This window comes from Oncorhynchus mykiss, chromosome 27 (assembly GCF_013265735.2).
Source record: "Oncorhynchus mykiss isolate Arlee chromosome 27, USDA_OmykA_1.1, whole genome shotgun sequence".
NCBI classification, from domain to species: domain Eukaryota; kingdom Metazoa; phylum Chordata; class Actinopteri; order Salmoniformes; family Salmonidae; genus Oncorhynchus; species Oncorhynchus mykiss.
Window position 1 is genome coordinate 49990488 of NC_048591.1, and position 25708 is coordinate 50016195.

The 25708-nt window shown below is 43.8% G+C and overlaps 1 protein-coding gene across 1 annotated transcript in view; it reads right to left on the minus strand.

Annotated features, from left to right (window-relative positions):
• Positions 1-25708, minus strand: part of LOC110519322 (contactin-5) — a 560400-nt gene that overhangs the window by 334332 nt on the left and 200360 nt on the right. Inside the window, exon 3 of the mRNA XM_036964829.1 lies at positions 14677-14889. Within this exon, the coding sequence (XP_036820724.1) occupies positions 14677-14889 (213 nt within the window). The remainder of the gene's footprint in view (positions 1-14676; positions 14890-25708) is intronic.

Here is a 25708-nt window from a genome sequence, read left to right on the forward strand (position 1 = left end):
AAATTACACATTTCTAATTTTGACAGAAAGTGGTTTCATTTCCAGTGTACTGTTAGCTAGCTAACGTTAGCTGGCTTGGTAGTTGTGATTATGGTCCATTGTTTAGCTAGCCACATGTCTTAACCAAAGACTCCATGCAAGTATCCATTTCAATAGAATGCCACTGCAACTCTTGATAGACGTACTAGCTGGTAAATTCGCTCTGGCTACCTACTCTGATTTCAGATCACAGGTAAGATAGTCTAGCTAGCCACATTTTCAGATATTACACGTTTCTAAATTTGACAGAATGTGGTTTCATTTCAAGTGTACTAGTTAGCTAGCTAGCTGGCTGGCTCACTAGCTAACGTTATGTGTATGGTCTTATTCTTCATATCTCTGACACATTTGCTTGACTAGTTAAAGCCATAGAATCTGCAGATTCATGCAGGGTAGTAACATCATGAGTTGGGATTATGTTTTTTTTTTTAGCTAGCTAGCAGGACACCACTAATCTAAAGTTATTTTAACTCTGGAACACAGGACACCACTCATCTAAGGTCCTTTCAACTCCAGAACACAGGACACCACTCATCTAAGGTCCTTTCAACTCCAGAACACAGGACACCACTAATCTAAGGTTTTTCAACTCCAGAACACAGGACACCACTAATCTAAGGTTTGTTCCACTCCAGGCCACAGGACACCACTCATCTAAGGTTCTTTCAACTCCAGAACACAGGACACCACTAATCTAAGGTTATTTCAACTCCAGACCACAGGACACCACTAATCTGAGGTCCTTTCAACTCCAGAACACAGGACACCACTAATTTAAGGTTTGTTCCACTCTAGAACACAGGACACCACTAATCTAAGGGTTGTTCCACTCCAGAACACAGGACACCACTAATCTAAGGTTTGTTCCACTCCAGAACACAGGACACCACTAATCTAAGGTTTGTTCCACTCCAGAACACAGGACACCACTAATCTAAGGTTTGTTCCACTCCAGAACACAGGACACCACTAATCTAAGGTTTGTTCCACTCCAGAACACAGGACACCACTAATCTAAGGTTTGTTCCACTCCAGAACACAGGACACCACTAATCTAAGGTATGTTCCACTCCAGAACACAGGACACCACTAATCTAAGGTTTGTTCCACTCCAGAACACAGGACACCACTAATCTAAGGTTTGTTCCACTCCAGAACACAGGACACCACTCATCTAAGGTTATTTCAATTCCAGAACACAGGACACCACTAATCTACGGTTCTTTCAACTCCAGAACACAGGACACCACTAATCTAAGGTCATTTCAACTCCAGAACACAGGACACCACTAATATAAGGTTTGTTCCACTCCAGAACACAGGACACCACTCATCTAAGGTTCTTTCAACTCTAGACCACAGGACACCACTAATCTAAGGTCCTTTCAACTCCAGAACACAGGACACCACTCATCTAAGGTTTGTTCCACTCCAGAACACAGGACACCACTCATCTAAGGTTCTTTCATCTCCAGAACACATGACACCACTAATCTAAGGTTCTTTCAACTCCAGACCACAGGACACCACTCATCTAAGGTTCTTTCAACTCTAGACCACAGGACACCACTAATCTAAGGTCCTTTCAACTCCAGAACACAGGACACCACTAATCTAAGGTTTGTTCCACTCCAGAACACAGGACACCACTAATCTAAGGTTTGTTCCACTCCAGAACACAGGACACCACTCATCTAAGGTTATTTCAATTCCAGAACACAGGACACCACTAATCTACGGTTCTTTCAACTCCAGAACACAGGACACCACTAATCTAAGGTTTGTTCCACTCCAGAACACAGGACACCACTCATCTAAGGTTATTTCAATTCCAGAACACAGGACACCACTAATCTACGGTTCTTTCAACTCCAGAACACAGGACACCACTAATCTAAGGTCATTTCAACTCCAGAACACAGGACACCACTAATATAAGGTTTGTTCCACTCCAGAACACATGACACCACTCATCTAAGGTTCTTTCAACTCCAGACCACAGGACACCACTAATCTAAGGTTTGTTCCACTCCAGAACACAGGACACCACTCATCTAAGGTTCTTTCAACTCCAGAACACAGGACACCACTCATCTAAGGTTCTTTCAACTCCAGAACACAGGACACCACTAATCTAAGGTTTGTTCCACTCCAGAACACAGGACACCACTAATCTGAGGTTTGTTCCACTCCAGAACACAGGACACCACTAATCTAAGGTTCTTTCAACTCCAGAACACAGGACACCACTAATCTAAGGTTTGTTCCACTCCAGAACACAGAACACCACTAATCTGAGGTTTGTTCCACTCCAGAACACAGGACACCACTAATCTAAGGTTCTTTCAACTACAGACCACAGGACACCACTAATCTAAGGTCCTTTCAACTCCAGAACACAGTACACCACTCATCTAAGGTTTGTTCCACTCCAGAACACAGGACACCACTCATCTAAGGTTCTTTCAACTCCAGAACACAGGACACCACTAATCTAAGGTTATTTCAACTCCAGACCACAGGACACCACTAATCTGAGGTCCTTTCAACTCCAGAACACAGGACACCACTAATTTAAGGTTTGTTCCACTCTAGAACACAGGACACCACTAATCTAAGGGTTGTTCCACTCCAGAACACAGGACACCACTAATTTAAGGTTTGTTCCACTCTAGAACACAGGACACCACTAATCTAAGGGTTGTTCCACTCCAGAACACAGGACACCACTAATCTAAGGTATGTTCCACTCCAGAACACAGGACACCACTAATCTAAGGTTTGTTCCACTCCAGAACACAGGACACCACTAATCTAAGGTTTGTTCCACTCCAGAACACAGGACACCACTAATCTAAGGTTTGTTCCACTCCAGAACACAGGACACCACTAATCTAAGGTTTGTTCCACTCCAGAACACAGGACACCACTAATCTAAGGTTTGTTCCACTCCAGAACACAGGACACCACTAATCTAAGGTATGTTCCACTCCAGAACACAGGACACCACTAATCTAAGGTTTGTTCCACTCCAGAACACAGGACACCACTAATCTAAGGTTTGTTCCACTCCAGAACACAGGACACCACTCATCTAAGGTTATTTCAATTCCAGAACACAGGACACCACTAATCTACGGTTCTTTCAACTCCAGAACACAGGACACCACTAATCTAAGGTCATTTCAACTCCAGAACACAGGACACCACTAATATAAGGTTTGTTCCACTCCAGAACACAGGACACCACTCATCTAAGGTTCTTTCAACTCTAGACCACAGGACACCACTAATCTAAGGTCCTTTCAACTCCAGAACACAGGACACCACTCATCTAAGGTTTGTTCAACTCCAGAACACAGGACACCACTCATCTAAGGTTCTTTCATCTCCAGAACACATGACACCACTAATCTAAGGTTCTTTCAACTCCAGACCACAGGACACCACTAATCTGAGGTCCTTTCAACTCCAGAACACAGGACACCACTAATCTAATGTTTGTTCCACTCCAGAACACAGGACACCACTAATCTAAGGTTTGTTCCACTCCAGAACACAGGACACCACTCATCTAAGGTTATTTCAATTCCAGAACACAGGACACCACTAATCTACGGTTCTTTCAACTCCAGAACACAGGACACCACTAATCTAAGGTTTGTTCCACTCCAGAACACAGGACACCACTAATCTAAGGTTTGTTCCACTCCAGAACACAGGACACCACTCATCTAAGGTTATTTCAATTCCAGAACACAGGACACCACTAATCTACGGTTCTTTCAACTCCAGAACACAGGACACCACTAATCTAAGGTCATTTCAACTCCAGAACACAGGACACCACTAATATAAGGTTTGTTCCACTCCAGAACACATGACACCACTCATCTAAGGTTCTTTCAACTCCAGACCACAGGACACCACTAATCTAAGGTTTGTTCCACTCCAGAACACAGGACACCACTCATCTAAGGTTCTTTCAACTCCAGAACACAGTACACCACTCATCTAAGGTTCTTTCAACTCCAGAACACAGGACACCACTAATCTAAGGTTTGTTCCACTCCAGAACACAGGACACCACTAATCTGAGGTTTGTTCCACTCCAGAACACAGGACACCACTAATCTAAGGTTCTTTCAACTCCAGAACACAGGACACCACTAATCTAAGGTTTGTTCCACTCCAGAACACAGAACACCACTAATCTGAGGTTTGTTCCACTCCAGAACACAGGACACCACTAATCTAAGGTTCTTTCAACTCCAGACCACAGGACACCACTAATCTAAGGTTCTTTCAACTCCAGACCACAGGACACCACTCATCTAAGGTCCTTTCAACTCCAGAACACAGGACACCACTAATCTAAGGTTTGTTCCACTCCAGAACACAGGACACCACTAATCTAAGGTTTGTTCCACTCCAGAACACAGGACACCACTAATCTAAGGTTTGTTCCACTCCAGACCACAGGACACCACTCATCTACGGTTCTTTCAACTCCAGAACACAGGACCACCACTCATCGAAGGTTCTTTCAACTCCATACCACAGGACACCACTAATCTAAGGTTTGTTCAACTCCAGAACACAGGAGACCACTCATCTAAGATTTGTTCCACTCCAGACCACAGGACACAGTGAAGTCAGGCCATGATGAAGAATTGGTACATGTCTTAACAAAAGACTCCACTCTAATTTTGACAAACTATTTTCATTACAAGTTACTGTATTTTCAGCTAGCTAGCTAATGTTACGTCATGCATTGGGATTCATAGTTTATCTAGCTACATTTCTTAATAAAAGACTCATCTTAGTGTGCCAGAGCGCAGAATAACTGATGCATTTCTGAACGCTCAACACCCATTGAGTATGTCCGGTGTCAGTAAACATCGACAACAAAGCATAAAAACTGCCTAACTAGTTCTGCTAGGGGGAGTAAAATGGTCAGAGTGGGGTGATCTCTCATTATGTGTCTGGAAGTAGCCAGCCAATGTTAGCCAGTTAGCTTCGGTGTTTGACTGTCGTTGTGAGGTCAGAGCTTTCGGGAGCAACTCTACTTATTAGCCAGAGTGTCCAGTGTGCGCTCTGAACGCAAAAAGCTCTGAATTTACGAATGGACAATCTGACAGCACAGTCACCAACGTCCTGATTAACATAACCTCCTAACCAGCTCTGCTAGAGTCTAGTGAGCTGTTCTCGCTCCCTTAGATGTCTGGAAGTAGCTTAGTTAGTATAGAACGCACGGATTAACCCTTAAGGAGATGGCTGGGGCTAAGGCTGAATAGGTGTAGATAAAGAAGGGCTGTCCAGTAGATACCAAAAACATTCAAAGGCCATTTTCTCAAAAGTGAGTTTACAAGTTGATCAACTTTCACAGCAGAATTACTTTCCCATTGTTCCTCAACTGCAGTGTATGATAAACCATTTTGTAGCTCTGAATCTCTACTTTTATCCAATGTAAAAAACAGAAATTCAAATGTTGCTACATAAGACCGAATCCAGGTGGTGAATCACATATATATCACACATAAAGCAATTACACATACGTTTTTCCAGTAGCAGACTATGATCAATAATGTAAAAAGCTGCACAAAACAACCCCAACAATTTTTTGATCATCGATTTCTCTCAGTCATTTGTGTAAGAGCCGTACTTGTTGAATGTCCTTCTCTATCAGCGTGCTGAAATTCTGTTGTCAATTTGTTGACTGTGAAATAGCATTGTATCTGGTCAAAAATATATATATATATTTTAAAGTTTACCAAGGGTTGATAACAGGCTGATTGGTCGGCTATTTGAGCCAGTAAAGGGGTTTTTAATATTCTTGGGTAGTGGAATGACTTCAGCTTCCCTACAGGTCTGTGTTCCACACTTTCTAGTAGGCTTAAATTGAAGATAGGAGTAGGAGTAAATAGGAGTGGCTATTATCTTCAGTAATTTTCCATACAAGTTGTCAGACCCTGCTGGCTTGTCATTGTTGATGGACAACAATACTTTTTTCACCTCTTCCACACTCACTTACAATACTTACAATAATTACCATACTTGTCTTTCATAACTGGGTCAAGATATACCTGGATGTGTAGTGTCAGCGGTCATGCCGTTCAGTTTGCTAGTCTTGCAAATGAAAAATACATTAAAGTTGTTGGCAATATCAGTTGGTTTTGTGATGAACCATGAGCCATCTGAGTTTGATTTATTCCCAAAAATGTATTTTAAGGTGCCCCAAAGCTTTTGTACTATCATTCTTTATGTTATTTACCTTTGTTTCGTAGTATAGTTTATTCTTTTTATTCAGTTTAGTCACATGATTTCTCAATTTGCAGTACGTTTAACAATCGGTTGTGCTGACAGACTTATTTGCCTTTTGCTTCATCCCTCTCAACCATACAATGTTTCAATTCCTCATCAATCCACAGGGATTTAACAGTTTTACAGATACTGCTTTCAAGCTAATTTCTGCAGCATTAGTAAAGATGTGATCAATACATGTTGATGATGTCATTCCTGTGCTGTTTGTAAATACCCTGGTAGGTTGACTGACAACCTGAACCAGGTTGCAGGTACTGGTAACAGTTTGAAGGTTTTTCTTGAGTGGGCAGCTTGATGAAAGCCAGTCAATATTTAAATCACCCAGAAAATATAACTCTCTGTTGATGTCACATACATTATCAAGCATTTCACATACGTTATCCAGATACTGACTGTTAGCACTTGGTGGTCTATAGCAGCTTCCCACCAGAATGGACTTTAGGTGAGGCAGATGAACCTGTAGCCATATGACTTCAACAGTATTTAACATTATCCAGATACTGAGCTGTCTATAGCAGCTTCCCACCAGAACGGGCTTTAGGTGATGCAGATGAACCTCTAGCCATATTACTTCAACAGTATTTAACATGAGATCCTCTCTATTCTTTACAGGAATGTGGTTCTGAATATAAACAGCAACACCTCCACCATTGGCATTTCTGTCTTTTCTGTAGATGTTATAACCTTGTATTGCTTTCACTGTATCATCAAAGGTTTTTATCTAAGTGAGTTTCAGAGATATTATTGATTTCATGAACCTCGTTTCTTAACGTGGGCTATTTTTAGCACTTTTCTTCTGGGATGAACACAGTGGACTTCCTCCTAGGGTACACTGGCTCAGCACTAACAGTGTACGTCTGGTTCATAGTCACATGATTACTGCATGTAATTGCTGTAGGATCAGTAGAGGCATTCAGGGCAGATAGAGGGACATACATTAGGTTACTTATATTGTGTCTAACAATGCCCCTGGTATAATATACATTTGCTAAAGCATTATGACAACTCTGCGTCACAATGGTAGGGATTATCTGAGCTGGGCTTGGGTCATTGATAAGTCATTGTCTCAACGCAGCCTTAAAGTGCTGTGAAAGGACCCAGGGTCCCACAGGATTTGGGTGGATCCCATCCTCCTTATAAAACCTGTTTTGTTTCCAGAAGGCATCGAAATTGTCAACAAAAGTTACACCCATTGAGCTGCAATAATCACGTAGCCAGTTGTGAAGAGAAAGAATCCTGCTAAAGCGTTCAATGCCACATTTCAGAGATGGCAGAGGGCCAGATATGATGGGTCTTTTGTTAGCAGAAAGTCAATCAGCTCTTTAAAATCCAGTTTCAACTGTTCAGAGCTGCCCTTCATAATGCCATTAAAACCCACATGGACTATGATAGAATCAATGTCCATGTCCTGGTGTAGTACATTCAGGAGCAGCTTAGTAATGTCATTAAAACCCACATGGACTAGGATAGAATCAATGTTTATGTCCTGGTGTAGTACACTCAAGAGCAGATTAGTAATGTAATTTACTCCAGCTCTGGGATAAGACATTGTTTTTGCACTGGGAACGGTTACATTTGTTACCATGGAGCTGCTAAAAATCACGGCTTGCAAGAAGGATGAGGAAATCCACCAACTCCCATGCTTCACAGGATTCGGAGAACCTTTTATGGTGCCTGGTGCAGGCCTGCGGTGCCTGGTGCAGGCCTGCGACAGATGGAGAAGCCCCACTCAATCCAGAGCAGGGATGGAAGGTTGACGACGTCGACTTCAAAATCGTAGGGGAAAAGTGGGAGTAGGCACAGCGGCCGCAGACACAGGTAACCCCAGCGACGGTGCAGGAAGATCAGGCTCCAGACACAGGTACCCAAAGCGACAAAGGTGCAGGAAGATCAGGCTCAAAGATGGCAAAACTATTAGATGTTTGTATCCTCTCCAGGCCTCTTGTTGGGAAAGGGAGATACCTAGTCAGTTGTACAACTGAATGCTTTCAACTGAAAAGTCTTCCACATTTAACCCAACCCCTCTGAATCAGAGAGGTGCGGGTGCCTGCCTTAATCGACATCCACAACACCCGAGGAACAGTGTGTTAACTGCCTTGCTCAGGAGAAGAATGACAGATCATTACCTTGTCAACTCGGGGATTTGATCGTGCAACCTTTCGGTTACTGGCCAAATGCTCTAACCACTAGGCTACCTGCCACCCCATGCTACCTGCTGCCCTCCCTGCCACCCCATGCTACCTGCTGCTCCCCCTGCAGCCCTCGCTGCCACCCCATGCTACCTGCTGCTCCCCCTGCCACCCTCCCTCCAACATCATGCTACCTGCTGCCCTCCCTGCCACCCCATGCTACCTGCTGCTCCCCCTGCAGTCCTCCCTGCACATCACGCTACCTGCTGCCCTCCCTGCCACCCCATGCTACTTGCTGCCCTCACTGACACCCCATGCTATGTGCTGCTCCCCCTGCAGCCCTCCCTGCCACCCAATGCTACCTGCTGCTCCCCCTGCAGTCCTCCCTGCCACCCCATGCTACCTGCTACTCCCCCTGCAGCTCTCCCTGCCACCCCATGCTACCTGCTGCTTCCCCTGCAGCCCTCCCTGCCACCCCATGCTACATTCCGCTCTCCCTGCAGTCCTCCCTGCCACATCATGCTACCTGCTGCCCTCCCTGCCACCCCATGCTACCTGCTGCCCTCCCTGCCACCCCATGCTACCTGCTGCTCCCCCTGCCACCCTCCCTGCCACCCCATGCTACCTGCTGACATCCCTGCCACCCCATGCTACCTGCTGCTCCCCCTGCAGCCCTCCCTGCCAACCCATGCTACCTACTGCTCCGCCTGCAGCCCTCCTTGCCACCCTCCCTGCCACCTCATGCTACCTGCAGCCATCCCTGCCACCCCATGCAACCTGCTGATCCCCCTGCAGCTCTCCCTGCCACCCCATGCTACCTGCTGCCCTCCCTGCCACCCCATGCTACCTGCTGCTCCCCCTGCCACCCTCCCTGCCACCCCATGCTACCTGCTGACATCCCTGCCACCCCATGCTACCTGCTGCTCCCCCTGCAGCCCTCCCTGCCAACCCATGCTACCTACTGCTCCGCCTGCAGCCCTCCTTGCCACCCTCCCTGCCACCTCATGCTACCTGCAGCCATCCCTGCCACCCCATGCAACCTGCTGATCCCCCTGCAGCTCTCCTGCCACCCCATGCTACCTGCCGCTCCCCCTGCAGCCCTCCCTGCCACCCCATGCTACCTGCTGCTCCCCCTGCAGCCCTCCCTGTCACCCTCCCTGTCACCCTCCCTGCCACCCCATGCTACCTTCCGCTTCCCCTGCAGTCCTCCCTGCCACATCATGCTACCTGCTGCCCTCCCTGCCACCCCATGCTACCTGCTGCCCTCCCTGCCACCCCATGCTACCTGCTGCTCCCCCTGCAGCCCTCCCTGTCACCCCATGCTACCTGCTGCCCTCCCTGCCACCCCATGCTACCTGCAGCCCTCCCTGCCACCCATGCTACCTGCTGCTCCCCCTGCAGCTCTCCCTGCCACTCCATGCTACCTGCTGCTCCCCTGCAGCCCTCCCTAACACCCCATGCTACCTGCAGCCCTCCCTGCCACCCCATGCTACCTGCTGCTCCCCCTGCAGCTCTCCCTGCCACCCAATGCTACCTGCTGCTCCCCCTGCAGCTCTCCCTGCCACCCCATGGTACCTGCTGCTCCCCCTGCAGCTCTCCCTGCCATCCCATGCTACCTGCTGCTCTCCCTGCAGCCCTCCCTGCCACCCATGCTACCTGCTGCTCCCTCTGCAGCTCTCCTTGCCACCCCATGCTACCTGCAGCCCTCCCTGCCACCCATGCTACCTGCTGCTCCCCTGCAGCTCTCCCTGCCACCCCATGCTACCTGCTGCTCCCCCTGCAGCCCTCCCTGCCACCCCATGCTACCTGCTGCTCCCCCTAAAGTCCTTCCTGCCACCCCATGCTACCTGCTGCTCCCCCTGCAGCCCTCCCTAACACCCCATGCTACCTGCTGCCCTCCCTGCCACCCATGCAACCTGCTGCCCTCCCTGCCACCCCATGCTACTTGCAGGCCTCCCTGCCACCCCATGCTACCTGCTGCTCCCCTGCAGCTCTCCCTGCTACCCCATGCTACCTGCTGCTCCCCATGCAGCCCTCCCTGCCACCCCATGCTACCTGCTGCCCTCCCTGCCACCCCATGCTACCTGCTGCCCTCCCTGCCACCCCATGCTACCTGCTGCTCCCCCTGCAGCCCTCCCTTCCACCCCATGCTACCTGCTGCTCCCCCTGCAGCCCTCCCTGCCACCCCATGCTATGCGAGAGGTTGCTGTCTTTGGCTTCCACGGCTCGTGACATGCAACCATCGTTGATTGCCTTGCTCGTCTTGCTGTGCTCCTTCCACTCCGCTATCAGAAGGGGGAGCTGCATCCAATAAGCGCGAACACCATCCAGCCACCAGCGTAGAAAATGTGAACATTCCACTCAGTTTTTCCCAGTTTCTTACGTAGGCTGGCGACCTGCGTGATTAAGAAAGACACATTGAGCCTATAATCCTTGGCAAGTAAACAATTGCTGCATTGTAACTCTGAGTGATCCTGTTTGTCCTGAAACAAAGCGTAGTAGATACATGGAACCGTTCATGTATTTCTCCAGACAGAGAGGGAACCGTTCATGCATTTCTCCAGACAGAGAGGGAACCGTTCATGTATTTCTCCAGACAGAGAGGGCTCCATTGCAAAAAATAATCTGGTATCAACTTCATTAGCTTGATGGCTAGCAGCTTAGCATCTCTGTCAAGCAGGCTTCAACCTGTCTGTTAAGCGGGATTCAGGCACAAGAAATAGCAGTCCTAGCTGTTAAAAGCTTTGTCTTATTCAATAATAACAAACCGAGTTTTATCCAGAATACAATGTTTAGCTGCACACTAAGCACATTGATACAGGAAGGCTTGTTTATACTGATCCTCAGTCAGACTGAATCTAGTGTCCCCAGAAGAGGATGTGATGTCATTGATACAGGAAGGCTTGTTTATACTGATCCCCAGTCAGACTGAATCTAGTGTCCCCAGAAGAGGATGTGATGTCATTGATACAGGAAGGCTTGTTTATACTGATCCCCAGTCAGACTGAATCTAGTGTCCCCAGAAGAGGATGTGATGTCATTGATACAGGACGGCTTGTTTATACTGATCCCCAGTCAGACCGAATCTAGTGTCCCCAGAAGAGGATGCGATGTCATTGATACAGGAAGACTTGTTTATACTGATCCCCTGTCAGACTGAATCAAGTGTCCTCATGTCTCTGGTAGTGGACCTGATGAGGTGATCGAAGACATGACAGGTCTTGTAGCCAATGAGAGATGGGGAACAGATGTGGGGGCTTTCTCTCCATGCTCTACTATGGCTAAAGGACTAGGCATTATGTGGACTACTAGGAATCATCATACCTTTTCTAGTTGTGATTTACAAATGAGATTCCATGTCATTTGTGAAACAAACAGCATTTACAGAATGTCCTGTAATACTCATTCTAAAACTACAACAGAAAAGTAGGTGAATATTAGCAGGTTGACATGTCCTTATCTTCTCCAGATGCACTGGTACTGGTATCTGGGACACTGCAGAAACCATGTGTTTGTTCCAGCTGTGGTAAATCTCGGACAGGATGGAGTTGACCACTGCAGCTCTGGTCAAACGTAGTGCACTATGCAGGGAATAGGGTGCCATTTGGGACACAGACAGGGTCTAACCAAGCAGGAAGCAGCCGTGGTCGTGCTGTCTGGAGGCCAGGCAGAGACAGAAGGGGATAGCTCCCTGATGGAGCTCTAGTACAAAGACTGACTCACCCTCCAGAAGTGTGATCAAATAGACTGACTCACCAGAGGTTGTATGTATTGGTCATTGTATTGTAGAAAACTCTCTGACTGTGCCAAGTGTCCAGTTACAGGTCCCACCTCTGATCTCTCATGGGACCTCTGACCCTGCCCTTCTTGGCTCTCGACCAATTACAAGGTTATGGCCGGGCCCAGTATATAAGAAAGGTGAGCTGGCCAAGGCCGGGTTCAGATGTCAGTCTCATTTTACTTTATCCATGGACTCTCCCCCACCCCCCAACAACTGGACTATAAATTCTGAACCATCGCTGTGGTGTGAATGAGGAGGAAGTTTACACCTCTTCACCAACCAGCTTCCTAACGGCCGTTAAGTGTAATTAGCTGGTAAATCGTTTTCACAGTGGTTATTACATGGCTATTACTTTTAAACTCTTCCCTTCGATTTTATTATTCTACAATTCAATGGTCAAGTGTTTCTATTGTTTTGTGTGTAGAGCCTTCTGGTAATAGTTTCTCATCACTTCTGTTTACTGAGCCACAGGGCCGGTGTCAGAACCAATCAGAGCCACAGGGCCGGTGCCAGAACCAATCAGAGCCACAGGGCCAGAACGAATCAGTTCAGAACACCATTCAGTCAACTACACACTATAAAGTTGTATGTGTCTGAGACAATAAAGGCGGGATCATCAACTAGATTCAGACAACAACAACAAGTTAGCGGATGGTCGGTGGGCCGGAACACCGCAAGAAGCCCAAACAGACATAACGGTTGACTAAAAAATAATAACTTCAAACCTTGATTTAACTAGGCAAGTCAGTTAAGAACAAATGCTTATTTTCAATGACGGCCTAGGAACAGTGGGTTAACTGCCTGTTCAGGGGCAGAACGACAGATACCTTGTCAGCTCTGGGATTTGAACTTGCAACCTTTCGGTTACTAGTCCAACTCTCTAACCACTAGGCTACCCTGCCGCCCCAATATGATCACTTTGTGTTTCTGTATTATGTGTGGGAATACTTGGTAACAGATTTCTTAACTTAAAATCACTTGGAGCTGATTTCCTGGTATTGTTTTACAGTCTTTTATGTCCAACAATGAAAATTCCACACACCAAAGAAATATCGATATATATTTTTCTTTGCTCAGAAGACCTGGGGGGAAACCATTGGCGCATGGGCCGTCAGTTGGGGAACACTGTAATAAAGGGTTATTATTCATCTTGAGTCTGTGTCCTGTCTGTCATTATGCCTCCAACCGGGTACCCAGAGCCATCCTCCCTTATCTTAACCTATTTTTCAAGTATTTTAAATAACTCAAATACTTTTAGCTTTTTCTTGAACTTGCCAATGGATCAGATGGGAAGGGTTTAGGCCTCTCGGACTATCCGACGTTGTTCCATGGTGCCAGGCAAGATCAATAAAGATCACACCTTGTTCCATAGTGCCAGGCAAGATCAATAAAGATCACACCTTGTTCCATAGTGCCAGGCAAGATCAATAAAGATCACACCTTGTTCCATAGTGCCAGGCAAGCTCAATAAAGATCACACCTTGTTCCATAGTGCCAGGCAAGCTCAATAAAGATCACACCTTGTTCCATGGTGCCAGGCAAGATAAAAAAAGATCACACCTTGTTCCATGGTGCCAGGCAAGCTCAATAAAGATCACACGTTGTTCCATGGTGCCAGGCAAGATCAATAAAGATCACATCTTGTTCCATGGTGCCAGGCAAGCTCAATAAAGATCACACCTTGTTCCATAGTGCCAGGCAAGCTCAATAAAGATCACACCTTGTCCCATGGTGCCAGGCAAGCTCAATAAAGATCACACCTTGTTCCATAGTGCCAGGCAAGATCAATAAAGCACACACTTTGTTCCATAGTGCCAGGCAAGATCAATAAAGCTGTGTTCTACAGTGCCAGGCAAGCTCAAAAAAGAACACACTTTGTTCCATAGTGCCAGGCAAGCTCAATAAAGCACACACTTTGTTCCATAGTGCCAGGCAAGCTCAATAAAGTTGTGTTCCATAGTGCCAGGCAAGCTCAATAAAGTTGTGTTCCACAGTGCCAGGCAAGCTCAATAAAGCAGTGTTCCATAGTGCCAGGCAAGCTCAATAAAGCAGTGTTCCATAGTGCCAGGCAAGCTCAAAAAAGAACATACTTTGTTCCATAGTGCCAGGCAAGCTCAATAAAGCACACACTTTGTTCCATAGTGCCAAGCAAGCTCAAAAAATAACACTTTGTTCCATAGTGCCAGGCAAGCTCAATAAAGCACAGCAAAAGTGTCTAAATGATTTAGAATACTATTTGAAAAGTAGCAGCCTGAAATGCATCAGATGTTGGTGGATGTAAATGTGCCCTCCTCCAGTCGGTCCCATATCACATGGGGCACAACAACACTGCAGGCCTTGGCTGGGCATTAGCTGGGAAGTAGAGTAGACTATTAGCCAGGACTGATTGACTGACTGACTGACCTTGGCTCCTGTATTCCTCCTGAGAGCTGAGCAGACTGAGGGTAGACAGGTGATGGTTGGAGAACGATGCCGGCCAGTCAGGAGTCACCAGCCCTCTGCCGTGGTCATGTCGGTGTTGAGGCCGGGGCCACGAACTGAGCAGCGATGAGGAGATGTCTGGTTTCCTTCTCAACACTGCTGCGTACGACACTGGCCGTACTGCGACAGCAAAGTCTGCAAAAAATGGGAAGGAAAACGAACTGAGTTCAAATTAAATGGCATATTCACCTAATAATGTGCATCAATTCAAATGTTCTACAGAATCTCATAACAATATGTTTAGATACTGCAGAATAACAGCTATCCCCACTGTGAATTAGATACTCTATAATAGCAGCTATCCCCACTGTGAATTAGATACTGCAGAATAACAGCTATCCCCACTGTGAATTAGATACTCTATAATAGCAGCTATCCCCACTGTGAATTAGATACTGCAGAATAACAGCTATCCCCACTGTGAATTAGATACTCTATAATAACAGCTATCCCCACTGTGAATTAGATACTGTATAATAACAGCCATCCCCACTGTGAATTAGATACTCTATAATAACAGCTATCCCCACTGTGAATTAGATACTGCAGAATAACAGCTATCCCCACTGTGAATTAGATACTCTATAATAACAGCTATCCCCACTGTGAATTAGATACTGTATAATAGCAGCTATCCCCACTGTGAATTAGATACTGCAGAATAACAGCTATCCCCACTGTGAATTAGATACTGTATAATAACAGCCATCCCCACTGTGAATTAGATACTGTATAATAGCAGCTATCCCCACTGTGAATTAGATACTCTATAATAGCAGCTATCCCCACTGTGAATTAGATACTGTATAATAACAGCTATCCCCACTGTGAATTAGATACTGCAGAATAACAGCTATCCCCACTGTGAATTAGATACTCTATAATAGCAGCTATCCCCACTGTGAATTAGATACTGTATAATAACAGCTATCCCCACTGTGAATTAGATACTGCAGAATAACAGCCATCCCCACTGTGAATTAGATACTGTATAATAGCAGCTATCCCCACTGTGAATTAGATACTGTATAATAGCAGCTATCCCCACTGTGAATTAGATACTGTATAATAGCAGCTATCCCCACTGTGAATTAGATACTGTATAATAGCAGCTATCCCCACTGTGAATTAGATACTCTATAATAGCAGCTATCCCCACTGTGAATTAGATACTGTATAATAGCAGCTATCCCCACTGTGAATTAGATACTCTATAATAGCAGCTATCCCCACTGTGAATTAGATACTGTATAATAGCAGCTATCCCCACTGTGAATTAGATACTGTATAATAGCAGCTATCCCCACTGTGAATTAGATACTGTATAATAGCAGCTATCCCCACTGTGAATTAAATACTGCAGAATAGCAGCTATCCCCACTGTGAATTAGATACTGTATAATAGCAGCTATCCCCACTGTGAATTAGATACTGTATAATAGCAGCTATCCCCACTGTGAATTAGATACTCTATAATAGCAGCTATCCCCACTGTGAATTAGATACTGTATAATAGCAGCTATCCCCACTGTGAATTAGATACTCTATAATAGCAGCTATCCCCACTGTGAATTAGATACTGTATAATAGCAGCTATCCCCACTGTGAATTAGATACTCTATAATAGCAGCTATCCCCACTGTGAATTAGATACTGTATAATAGCAGCTATCCCCACTGTGAATTAGATACTGCAGAATAACAGCTATCCCCACTGTGAATTAGATACTGTATAATAGCAGCTATCCCCACTGTGAATTAGATACTCTATAATAGCAGCTATCCCCACTGTGAATTAGATACTGCAGAATAACAGCTATCCCCACTGTGAATTAGATACTGCAGAATAACAGCTATCCCCACTGTGAATTAGATACTGTATAATAGCAGCTATCCCCACTGTGAATTAGATACTGTATAATAGCAGCTATCCCCACTGTGAATTAGATACTCTATAATAGCAGCTATCCCCACTGTGAATTAGATACTCTATAATAACAGCTATCCCCACTGTGAATTAGATACTCTATAATAACAGCTATCCCCACTGTGAATTAGATACTGCAGAATAACAGCTATCCCCACTGTGAATTAGATACTCTATAATAACAGCTATCCCCACTGTGAATTAGATACTCTATAATAACAGCTATCCCCACTGTGAATTAGATATGGTATAATAATAGCTATCCCCACTGTGAATTAGATACTGCAGAATAGCAGCTATCCCCACTGTGAATTAGATACTGTATAATAGCAGCTATCCCCACTGTGAATTAGATATGGTATAATAATAGCTATCCCCACTGTGAATTAGATACTGCAGAATAGCAGCTATCCCCACTGTGAATTAGATACTGTATAATAGCAGCTATCCCCACTGTGAATTAGATATGGTATAATAATAGCTATCCCCACTGTGAATTAGATACTGTATAATAGCGGGGACACATTTTAGCTGGAAACATGTCCAGCCAATTCAATTATTTTTTTAAACTATTGTTTTAACAACTCTTCACATTTTGTTGTGTTCAGAATGGATTAAATTGAGATGTTGTGTATGTGTCCAACACACAATACCCCATAACGTCAAAGTGTAATTATGTTTTTAGAAATGTTTACAAGTTATTTAAAAATGAAAAGCTGAAAAGTATTCAACCCCTTTGTTATGGCAAGCCTAAATAAGTTTAAGAGTAAAAATGTGCTCAACAACTCACATCATAAGTTGTGTGTACTCACTCTGTGTGCAATAATACTGTTCAACATGATTTTTGAATGACTACCTCATCTCTGTACCACACCACACATACAATTATCTGTGAGGTCCCTCAGTCGAGCAGTGAATTTCAAACACAGATTCAACCACAAAGACCAGGGAGGTTTTTCAATACCTTGAAAAGAAGGGCAGATGGGTTAAAATAAACAGCAGACATTAAATATCCCTTTGAACATGGTGAAGTAATTCATTACACTTTGGATGGTGTCAATAAACCCAGTCACAACCAAGACACAGGTACCCTTCCTAACTCAGTTGCTGGAGAGGAAGGAAACTCCACAATACTAACCTAAATGACAGAGTGAAAAGAAGGAAGCCTGTACTGAATAAAAATATTACAAAATATGCATCCTGTTTGCAACAAGGCAGTAAAGTAATACTGCAAAATATGTGGCAAAGAAATAAACTTCATGTCCTGAATACAAAGTATTATTTTTGGGGCAAATCCAACACAACGCATCAATGAGTACCACTCTTCATATTTTCAAGAATGGTGGTGGCTGCATCATGTTATGGGTAAAGTTGTCATCGACAAGGACTGGGGAGTATTTTTTCTAAAATAAAAATAAACAAAATAGAGCTAAACACGGGCAAAATCCTAGAGGAAAACCTGGTTCAGTCTGCTTTCCACCAGACACTGGGAGATGAATTCACCTTTCAGCAGGACAATAACCTGGAGCTGTTTATGGAAATCTATGGCAAGACCTGATAATGGCTGTCTAACACTGATCAACAACAAACTTGACAGATATTGAAGAATAATGTGCAAATATTGTACAATCCAGGTGTGCAAAGCTCTTCGATACAGTACTTCCCAGTAAGACTCTACTTCCCAGTAAGACTCAGAGCTCTTAGATACAGTACTTCCCAGTAAGACTCTACTTCCCAGTAAGACTCTACTTCCCAGTAAGACTCAGAGCTCTTCGATACAGTACTTCCCAGTAAGACTATACTTCCCAGTAAGACTCAGAGCTCTTAGATACAGTACTTCCCAGTAAGACTCTACTTCCCAGTAAGACTCTACTTCCCAGTAAAACTCAGAGCTCTTCGATACAGTACTTCCCAGCAAGACTCTACTTCCCAGTAAGACTCAGAGCTCTTCGATACAGTACTTCCCAGTAAGACTCTACTTCCCAGTAAGACTCTACTTCCCAGTAAGACTCTACTTCCCAGTAAGACTCTACTTCCCAGTAAAACTCAGAGCTCTTCGATACAGTACTTCCCAGTAAGACTCTACTTCCCAGTAAGACTCTACTTCCCAGTAAAACTCAGAGCTCTTAGATACAGTACTTCCCAGTAAGACTCTACTTCCCAGTAAGACTCTACTTCCCAGTAAGACTCTACTTCCCAGTAAGACTCTACTTCCCAGTAAGACTCTACTTCCCAGTAAGACTCTACTTCCCAGTAAAACTCAGAGCTCTTAGATACAGTACTTCCCAGTAAGACTCTACTTCCCAGTAAGACTCACAGCTGTAATCACTGTCAAATGTGATTCTAACATGTATTGACTCAGGGGTATGAATAGTTCTTTAAATGAGATATTTCTGTATTACATTTTCAATAAATTTGCAAAGAAAACATAAAAACATGTTTTCACTTTGTCATTATGGGGTATTGTGATGTCATAATGGGGTATTGTGATGTCATAATGGGGTATTGTGTGTTGATGGGTGATAGAAAAAAAATCCATTGAATCCATTTTGAATTCAGTCTGTAACACAACAAAATGTGGAATATGTCAAAGGGTGTGAATACTTTCTGAAGGCCCTGTAGCCTCAGCGTACTAAAGCACACTGATGGTTACTTTACAATGAGCAGGCGACAACAGACACACAGTTATGTAACACAGGATGGTTATACTTTAGCTTCTTGAGATGACGGAGGGCAACCAACTGGTGAAGTGGGACAGGTGGGTGGATTTCCTTTTCTAGGCAGCATCTCCAATGGCACCGCATCTCCTATTTAGTGGATTTCCTTTTCTAGGCAGCATCTCCAATGGCACCGCATCTCCTATTTAGTGGATTTCCTTTTATAGGCAGCATCTCCTATTTAGTGCACTACTTTTGACCGGGGCACATTGGAGATGCAGCCATAGTCTCAGGACTGATATTTATCACAGCCTCATTAAACAATTATAAATATTTAATAAATGTCTTGCTGTCTGCCACACGGAAAAGTTTGTGGGGACAAAGGTAAGAGATTGACGACTGTAGGAGTACTTCTTTCCCAGACAGACAGACGGATGAGGACAGACAGCCAAACATAATAAAACGGTACGGTTTCAAGAAGAGACATTCGAAAATGATTTCTTGGGCACAGCACATACATTCCCCCTCCTCTCTCTGCCAGAGTCCACATTTTCCTTCTCCAATTCCACTTCATGTTCACTGCACATACATCAATGTCATTTGAAATATAAAAAAGGCCAAATTGAGTAAAATAACAGAACAAGAGCAACTTTCTTTAACGTTTCAAAAGACTGTCTATTAGGTGTGAAGCTCTGCCTGGACTGAGCTGTCATAGCACATCAGTATCCGGAAGCCACATCACCCCAAACACACTTCACATGAACAACACAATGACAACAAATCACGGCACACTAGAAGAGATTTGCAACAAAAAACAACATTGGAAAAGGAATCCTTTTTAGATAATTTAGTCAAGGATTTTTTTGACAATTTAATTAATGAACCGCGATAACTTTTACATTCAAGTTCGTTTGAAAACGTCAGTCCAGACACATTCAGAAAAAACAAATCCTATTATGTTTGTATAACTGGAAAATAAAATAAATTAAAGTAAATGACAAGAAATGAAAGAAAATTATAATAAAAAGAAACAAGTATTGCCTGCAGGGACAAAATACTGTATGCTGCAAAGAATGAGTGATACTGAGAGAAGAAAATGAAGGATGATAAGATTGTCTAATCAAAGCCCCATGGGCTTCTGGGTGTTTACTTCTCTCTGTGTGATAAAGTATGTTAAAAGACGAAAACAAAACTGAAAATAATCCCAGGTCTTTGGGGAGCTGTCTGCTCTGGAGAGAAAATACTACGCTATCTGAAAATGTAAAGTAGGCAATTACTCTACTTATTCATAATTGCATTAAGGCTTAATCAACGTGCAGTGGGCATTTCATATGCCAGGAAACTATAATGAAGAAAGGAGAATCTATTAAATATTAAAGAGGAGTTTGACAGTTGATAAGCAGCGAGTTTGATATTTGCTAAGGAGCCAACTAGTTACCTGCTACACACAGGGAACTGATATGATAACGGATAGTAACTGTGTATAGAAATAATGGATAGTAACTGTGTATAGAGATAATGGATAGTAGCTGTGTATAGAGATAATGGATATTAACTGTGTATAGAGATAACGGATAGTAACCGTGTATAGAGATAATGGATAGTAATTACGTAGAGATAATGGATATTAACCGCGTCGAGATAAGGGATATTAACTGTGTATAGAGATAATGGATAGTCACTTTGTTGAGATAATGGATAGTAACTGTGTATAGAGATAACGGACAGTAACTGTGTTGAGATAACGGATAGTAACTGTGTATAGAGATAACGGATAGTAACTGTGTATAGAGATAACGGATAGTAACTGTGTTGAGATAACGGATAGTAACTGGTTGGAGTATGTGGTTGGACATCCAGGATGTTGTATATTCCAGATTGGCATGTACTACGTAGATATAAATATATTAAACCCTCCTTGCCCTCCATGTGTAAGAGCAATTTCCATATTGTTTTGCTGCTAACCTTACTTTGCTACCTGCCAACTTTACGTTAAATAACAACAATCCCAAATGTATTTTGATACTGTCGCAAAGCAAACTAAAATGCAGCAGCATTCCCCAAGACGGACGGCTTTAACTTCAGCAGTGATACATTCATGAACTTCTTTGAGGAAAAGATCATGGTCATTAGAAAGCAAATTACGGACTCCTCTTTAAATCTGCATATTCCTCCAAAGCTCAGTTGTCCTGAGTCTGCACAACTCTGCCAGGACCTAGGATCAAGGGAGACACTCAAGCTTTTCCTGCTTCCTGTGCTTGGTCATCCTATGTTGAACATAATAAACTGCTCTCTATCCACCGGATGTGTACCAAACTCACTAAAAGTGGCAGTAATAAAGCCTCTCTTGAAAAAGCCCAACCTTGACCCAGAAAATATAAAAAACTATCGGTCTACATCGAATCTCCCATTCCTCTCAAAAAAGTTTTGAAAAAGTTGTTGCGCAGAAACTCACTACCTTCCTGAAGACAAACAATGTATATGAAATGCTTCAGTCTAGTTTTAGACCCCATCATAGCACTGAGACTGCACTTGTGAAGGTGGTAAATTACTTTTTAATGGCCTCAGACCGAGGCTCTGCATCTGTCCTCGTGCTCCTAGACTTTAGTGCTGCTTTTGATACCATCGATCACCACATTCTGTTAGAGAGATTGGAAACCCAAATTGGTCTACACGGACAAGTTCTGGCCTGGTTTAGATCTTATCTGTCGGAAAGATATCAGTTTGTCTCTGTGGATGGTTTGTCCTCTGACAAATCAACTGTAAATGTTGGTGTTCCTCAAGGCTCCGTTTCAGGACCACTTTCGTTTTCACTATATATTTTACCTCTTGGTGATGTAATTTGGAAACATAATGTTGACTTTCACTGCTATGCGGATGACACACAGCTGTACATTTTGATTAAACATGGTGAAGCCCCAAAATTGCCCTCCCTGGAAGCCTGTGTTTCAGACATAAGGAAGTGGATGGCTGCAAATGATCTACTTATAAACTCGGACGAAACAGAGATGCTTGTTCTAGGTCCCAAGAAACAAAGAGATCTTCTGTTGGATCTGACAATTAATCTTGATGGTTGTACAGTCGTCTCAAATAAAACTGTGAAGGACCTCGGCATTACTCTGGACCCTGATCTCTCTTTTGAAGAACATATCAAGACTGTTTCAAGGACAGCTTTTTACCATCTACGTAACATTGCGAATATCAAAACATTTGTGTCCAAAAATGATGCAGAAAAATACATCCATGCTTTTGTCACTTCTAGGTTAGACTACTGCAATGCTCTACTTTCCGGCTACCCGGATATAGCACTAAATAAACTTCAGTTAGTGTTGAACACAGCTGCTAGAATCCTGACTAGAACCAAAAGATTTGATCATATTACTCCAGTGCTAGCCTCCCTACACTGGCTTCCTGTCAAAGCAAGGGCTGATTTCAAGGTTTTACTGCTTAACCTACAAAGCCTTACATGGGCTTGCTCCTACCTATCTTTCCGATTTGGACCTGCCGTACATATCTACACGCACGCTACGGTCACAAGACGCAGGCCTCCTAACTGTCCCTAGAATTTCTAAGCCATTAGCTGGAGGCAGGGCTTTCTCCTATAGAGCTACATTTTAATGGAATAGTCTGCCTACCCATGTGAGAGACACAGACTCGGTCTCAACCTTTAAGTCTTTACTGAAGACTCATCTCTTCAGTAGGTCCTATTATTGAGTGTAGTCTGGCCCAGGAGTGTGAAGGTGAACGGAAAGGCACTGGAGAAAAGAACCGCCCTTGCGGTCTCTGCTTTGCTTGCTGTTTGGGGTTTTAGACTGGGTTTCTGGAAGCACTTTGTGACATCAGCTGATGTAAGAAGGGCTTTACAAATACATGTTATATCTATGACAATCGCACAGTGGTTCACAGAAGATCAGGAATAGAAAAAAGAGCAGAAATACAGCTGTACCATTGTACCATTGAAATACAACCCTACCATTATACCATTGAAATACAACCCTATCATTGTACCATTGAAATACATGCCTTCGGTTGTACTATGTGTTTCCCCATCTAGAATATAAATGCGTCTGTCTCTTTGAAAAAAGTCAAATAGAGAGTTCACAGTGGGGATATATATCCTGACAGTCAAGTTGAGAGTTCACAGTGGGGATACATCCTGACAGTCACATTGAGAGTTCACAATGGGGATATATCCTGACAGTCACATTGAGAGTTCACAGTGGGGATATATCCTGACAGTCACATTGAGAGTTCACAATGGGGATATATCCTGACAGTCACATTGAGAGTTCACAGTGGGGATATATCCTGACAGTCACGTTGAGAGTTCACAGTGGGGATATATCCTGACAGTCACATTGAGAGTTCACAGTGGGGATATATCCTGACAGTCACATTGAGAGTTCACAGTGGGGATATATCCTGACAGTCACATTGAGAGTTCACAGTGGGGATATATCCTGACAGTCACATTGAGAGTTCACAGTGGGGATATATCCTGACAGTCACATTGAGAGTTTACAGTGGGGATATATCCTGACAGTCACATTGAGAGTTCACAGTGGGGATATATCCTGACAGTCACGTTGAGAGTTCACAGTGGGGATATATCCTGACAGTCAATTTGAGAGTTCACAGTGGGGATATATCCTGACAGGCACATTGAGAGTTCACAGTGGGGATACAGTGCCTTGCGAAAGTATTCGGCCCCCTTGAACTTTGCGACCTTTTGCCACATTTCAGGCTTCAAACATAAAGATTTAAAACTGTATTTTTTTGTGAAGAATCAACAACAAGTGGGACACAATCATGAAGTGGAACGACATTTATTGGATATTTCAAACTTTTTTAACAAATCAAAAACAGAAAAATTGGGCGTGCAAAATTATTCAGCCCCTTTACTTTCAGTGCAGCAAACTCTCTCCAGAAGTTCAGTGAGGATCTCTGAATGATCCAATGTTGACCTAAATGACTAATGATGATAAATACAATCCACCTGTGTGTAATCAAGTCTCTGTATAAATGCACCTGCACTGTGATAGTCTCAGAGGTCCGTTAAAAGCGCAGAGAGCATCATGAAGAACAAGGAACACACCAGGCAGGTCCGAGATACTGTTGTGAAGAAGTTTAAAGCCGGATTTGGATACAAAAAGATTTCCCAAGCTTTAAACATCCCAAGGAGCACTGTGCAAGCGATAATATTGAAATGGAAGGAGTATCAGACCACTGCAAATCTACCAAAACCTGGCCGTCCCTCTAAACTTTCAGCTCATACAAGGAGAAGACTGATCAGAGATGCAGCCAAGAGGCCCATGATCACTCTGGATGAACTGCAGAGATCTACAGCTGAGGTGGGAGACTCTGTCCATAGGACAACAATCAGTCGTATATTGCACAAATCTGGCCTTTATGGAAGAGTGGCAAGAAGAAAGCCATTTCTTAAAGATATCCATAAAAAGTGTTGTTTAAAGTTTGCCACAAGCCACCTGGGAGACACACCAAACATGTGGAAGAAGGTGCTCTGGTCAGGTGAAACCAAAATTGAACTTTTTGGCAACAATGCAAAACGTTATGTTTGGCGTAAAAGCAACACAGCTGAACACACCATCCCCACTGTCAAACATGGTGGTGGCAGCATCATGGTTTGGGCCTGCTTTTCTTCAGCAGGGACAGGGAAGATGGTTAAAATTGATGGGAAGATGGATGGAGCCAAATACAGGACCATTCTGGAAGAAAACCTGATGGAGTCTGCAAAAGACCTGAGACTGGGATGGAGATTTGTCTTCCAACAAGACAATGATCCAAAACATAAAGCAAAATCTACAATGGAATGGTTCAAAAATAAACATATCCAGGTGTTAGAATGGCCAAGTCAAAGTCCAGACCTGAATCCAATCGAGAATCTGTGGAAAGAACTGAAAACTGCTGTTCACAAATGCTCTCCATCCAACCTCACTGAGCTCGAGCTGTTTTGCAAGGAGGAATGGGAAAACATTTCAGTCTCTCGATGTGCAAAACTGATAGAGACATACCCCAAGCGACTTACAGCTGTAATCACAGCAAAAGGTGGCGCTACAAAGTATTAAGGGGGCTGAATAATTTTGCACGCCCAATTTTTCTGTTTTTGATTTGTTAAAAAAGTTTGAAATATCCAATAAATGTCGTTCCACTTCATGATTGTGTCCCACTTGTTGTTGATTCTTCACAAAAAAAATACAGTTTTATATCTTTATGTTTGAAGCCTGAAATGTGGCAAAAGGTCGCAAAGTTCAAGGGGGCCGAATACTTTCGCAAGGCACTGTATATCCTGACAGTCACATTGAGAGTACACAGTGGGGATATATCCTGACAGTCACATTGAGAGTTCACAG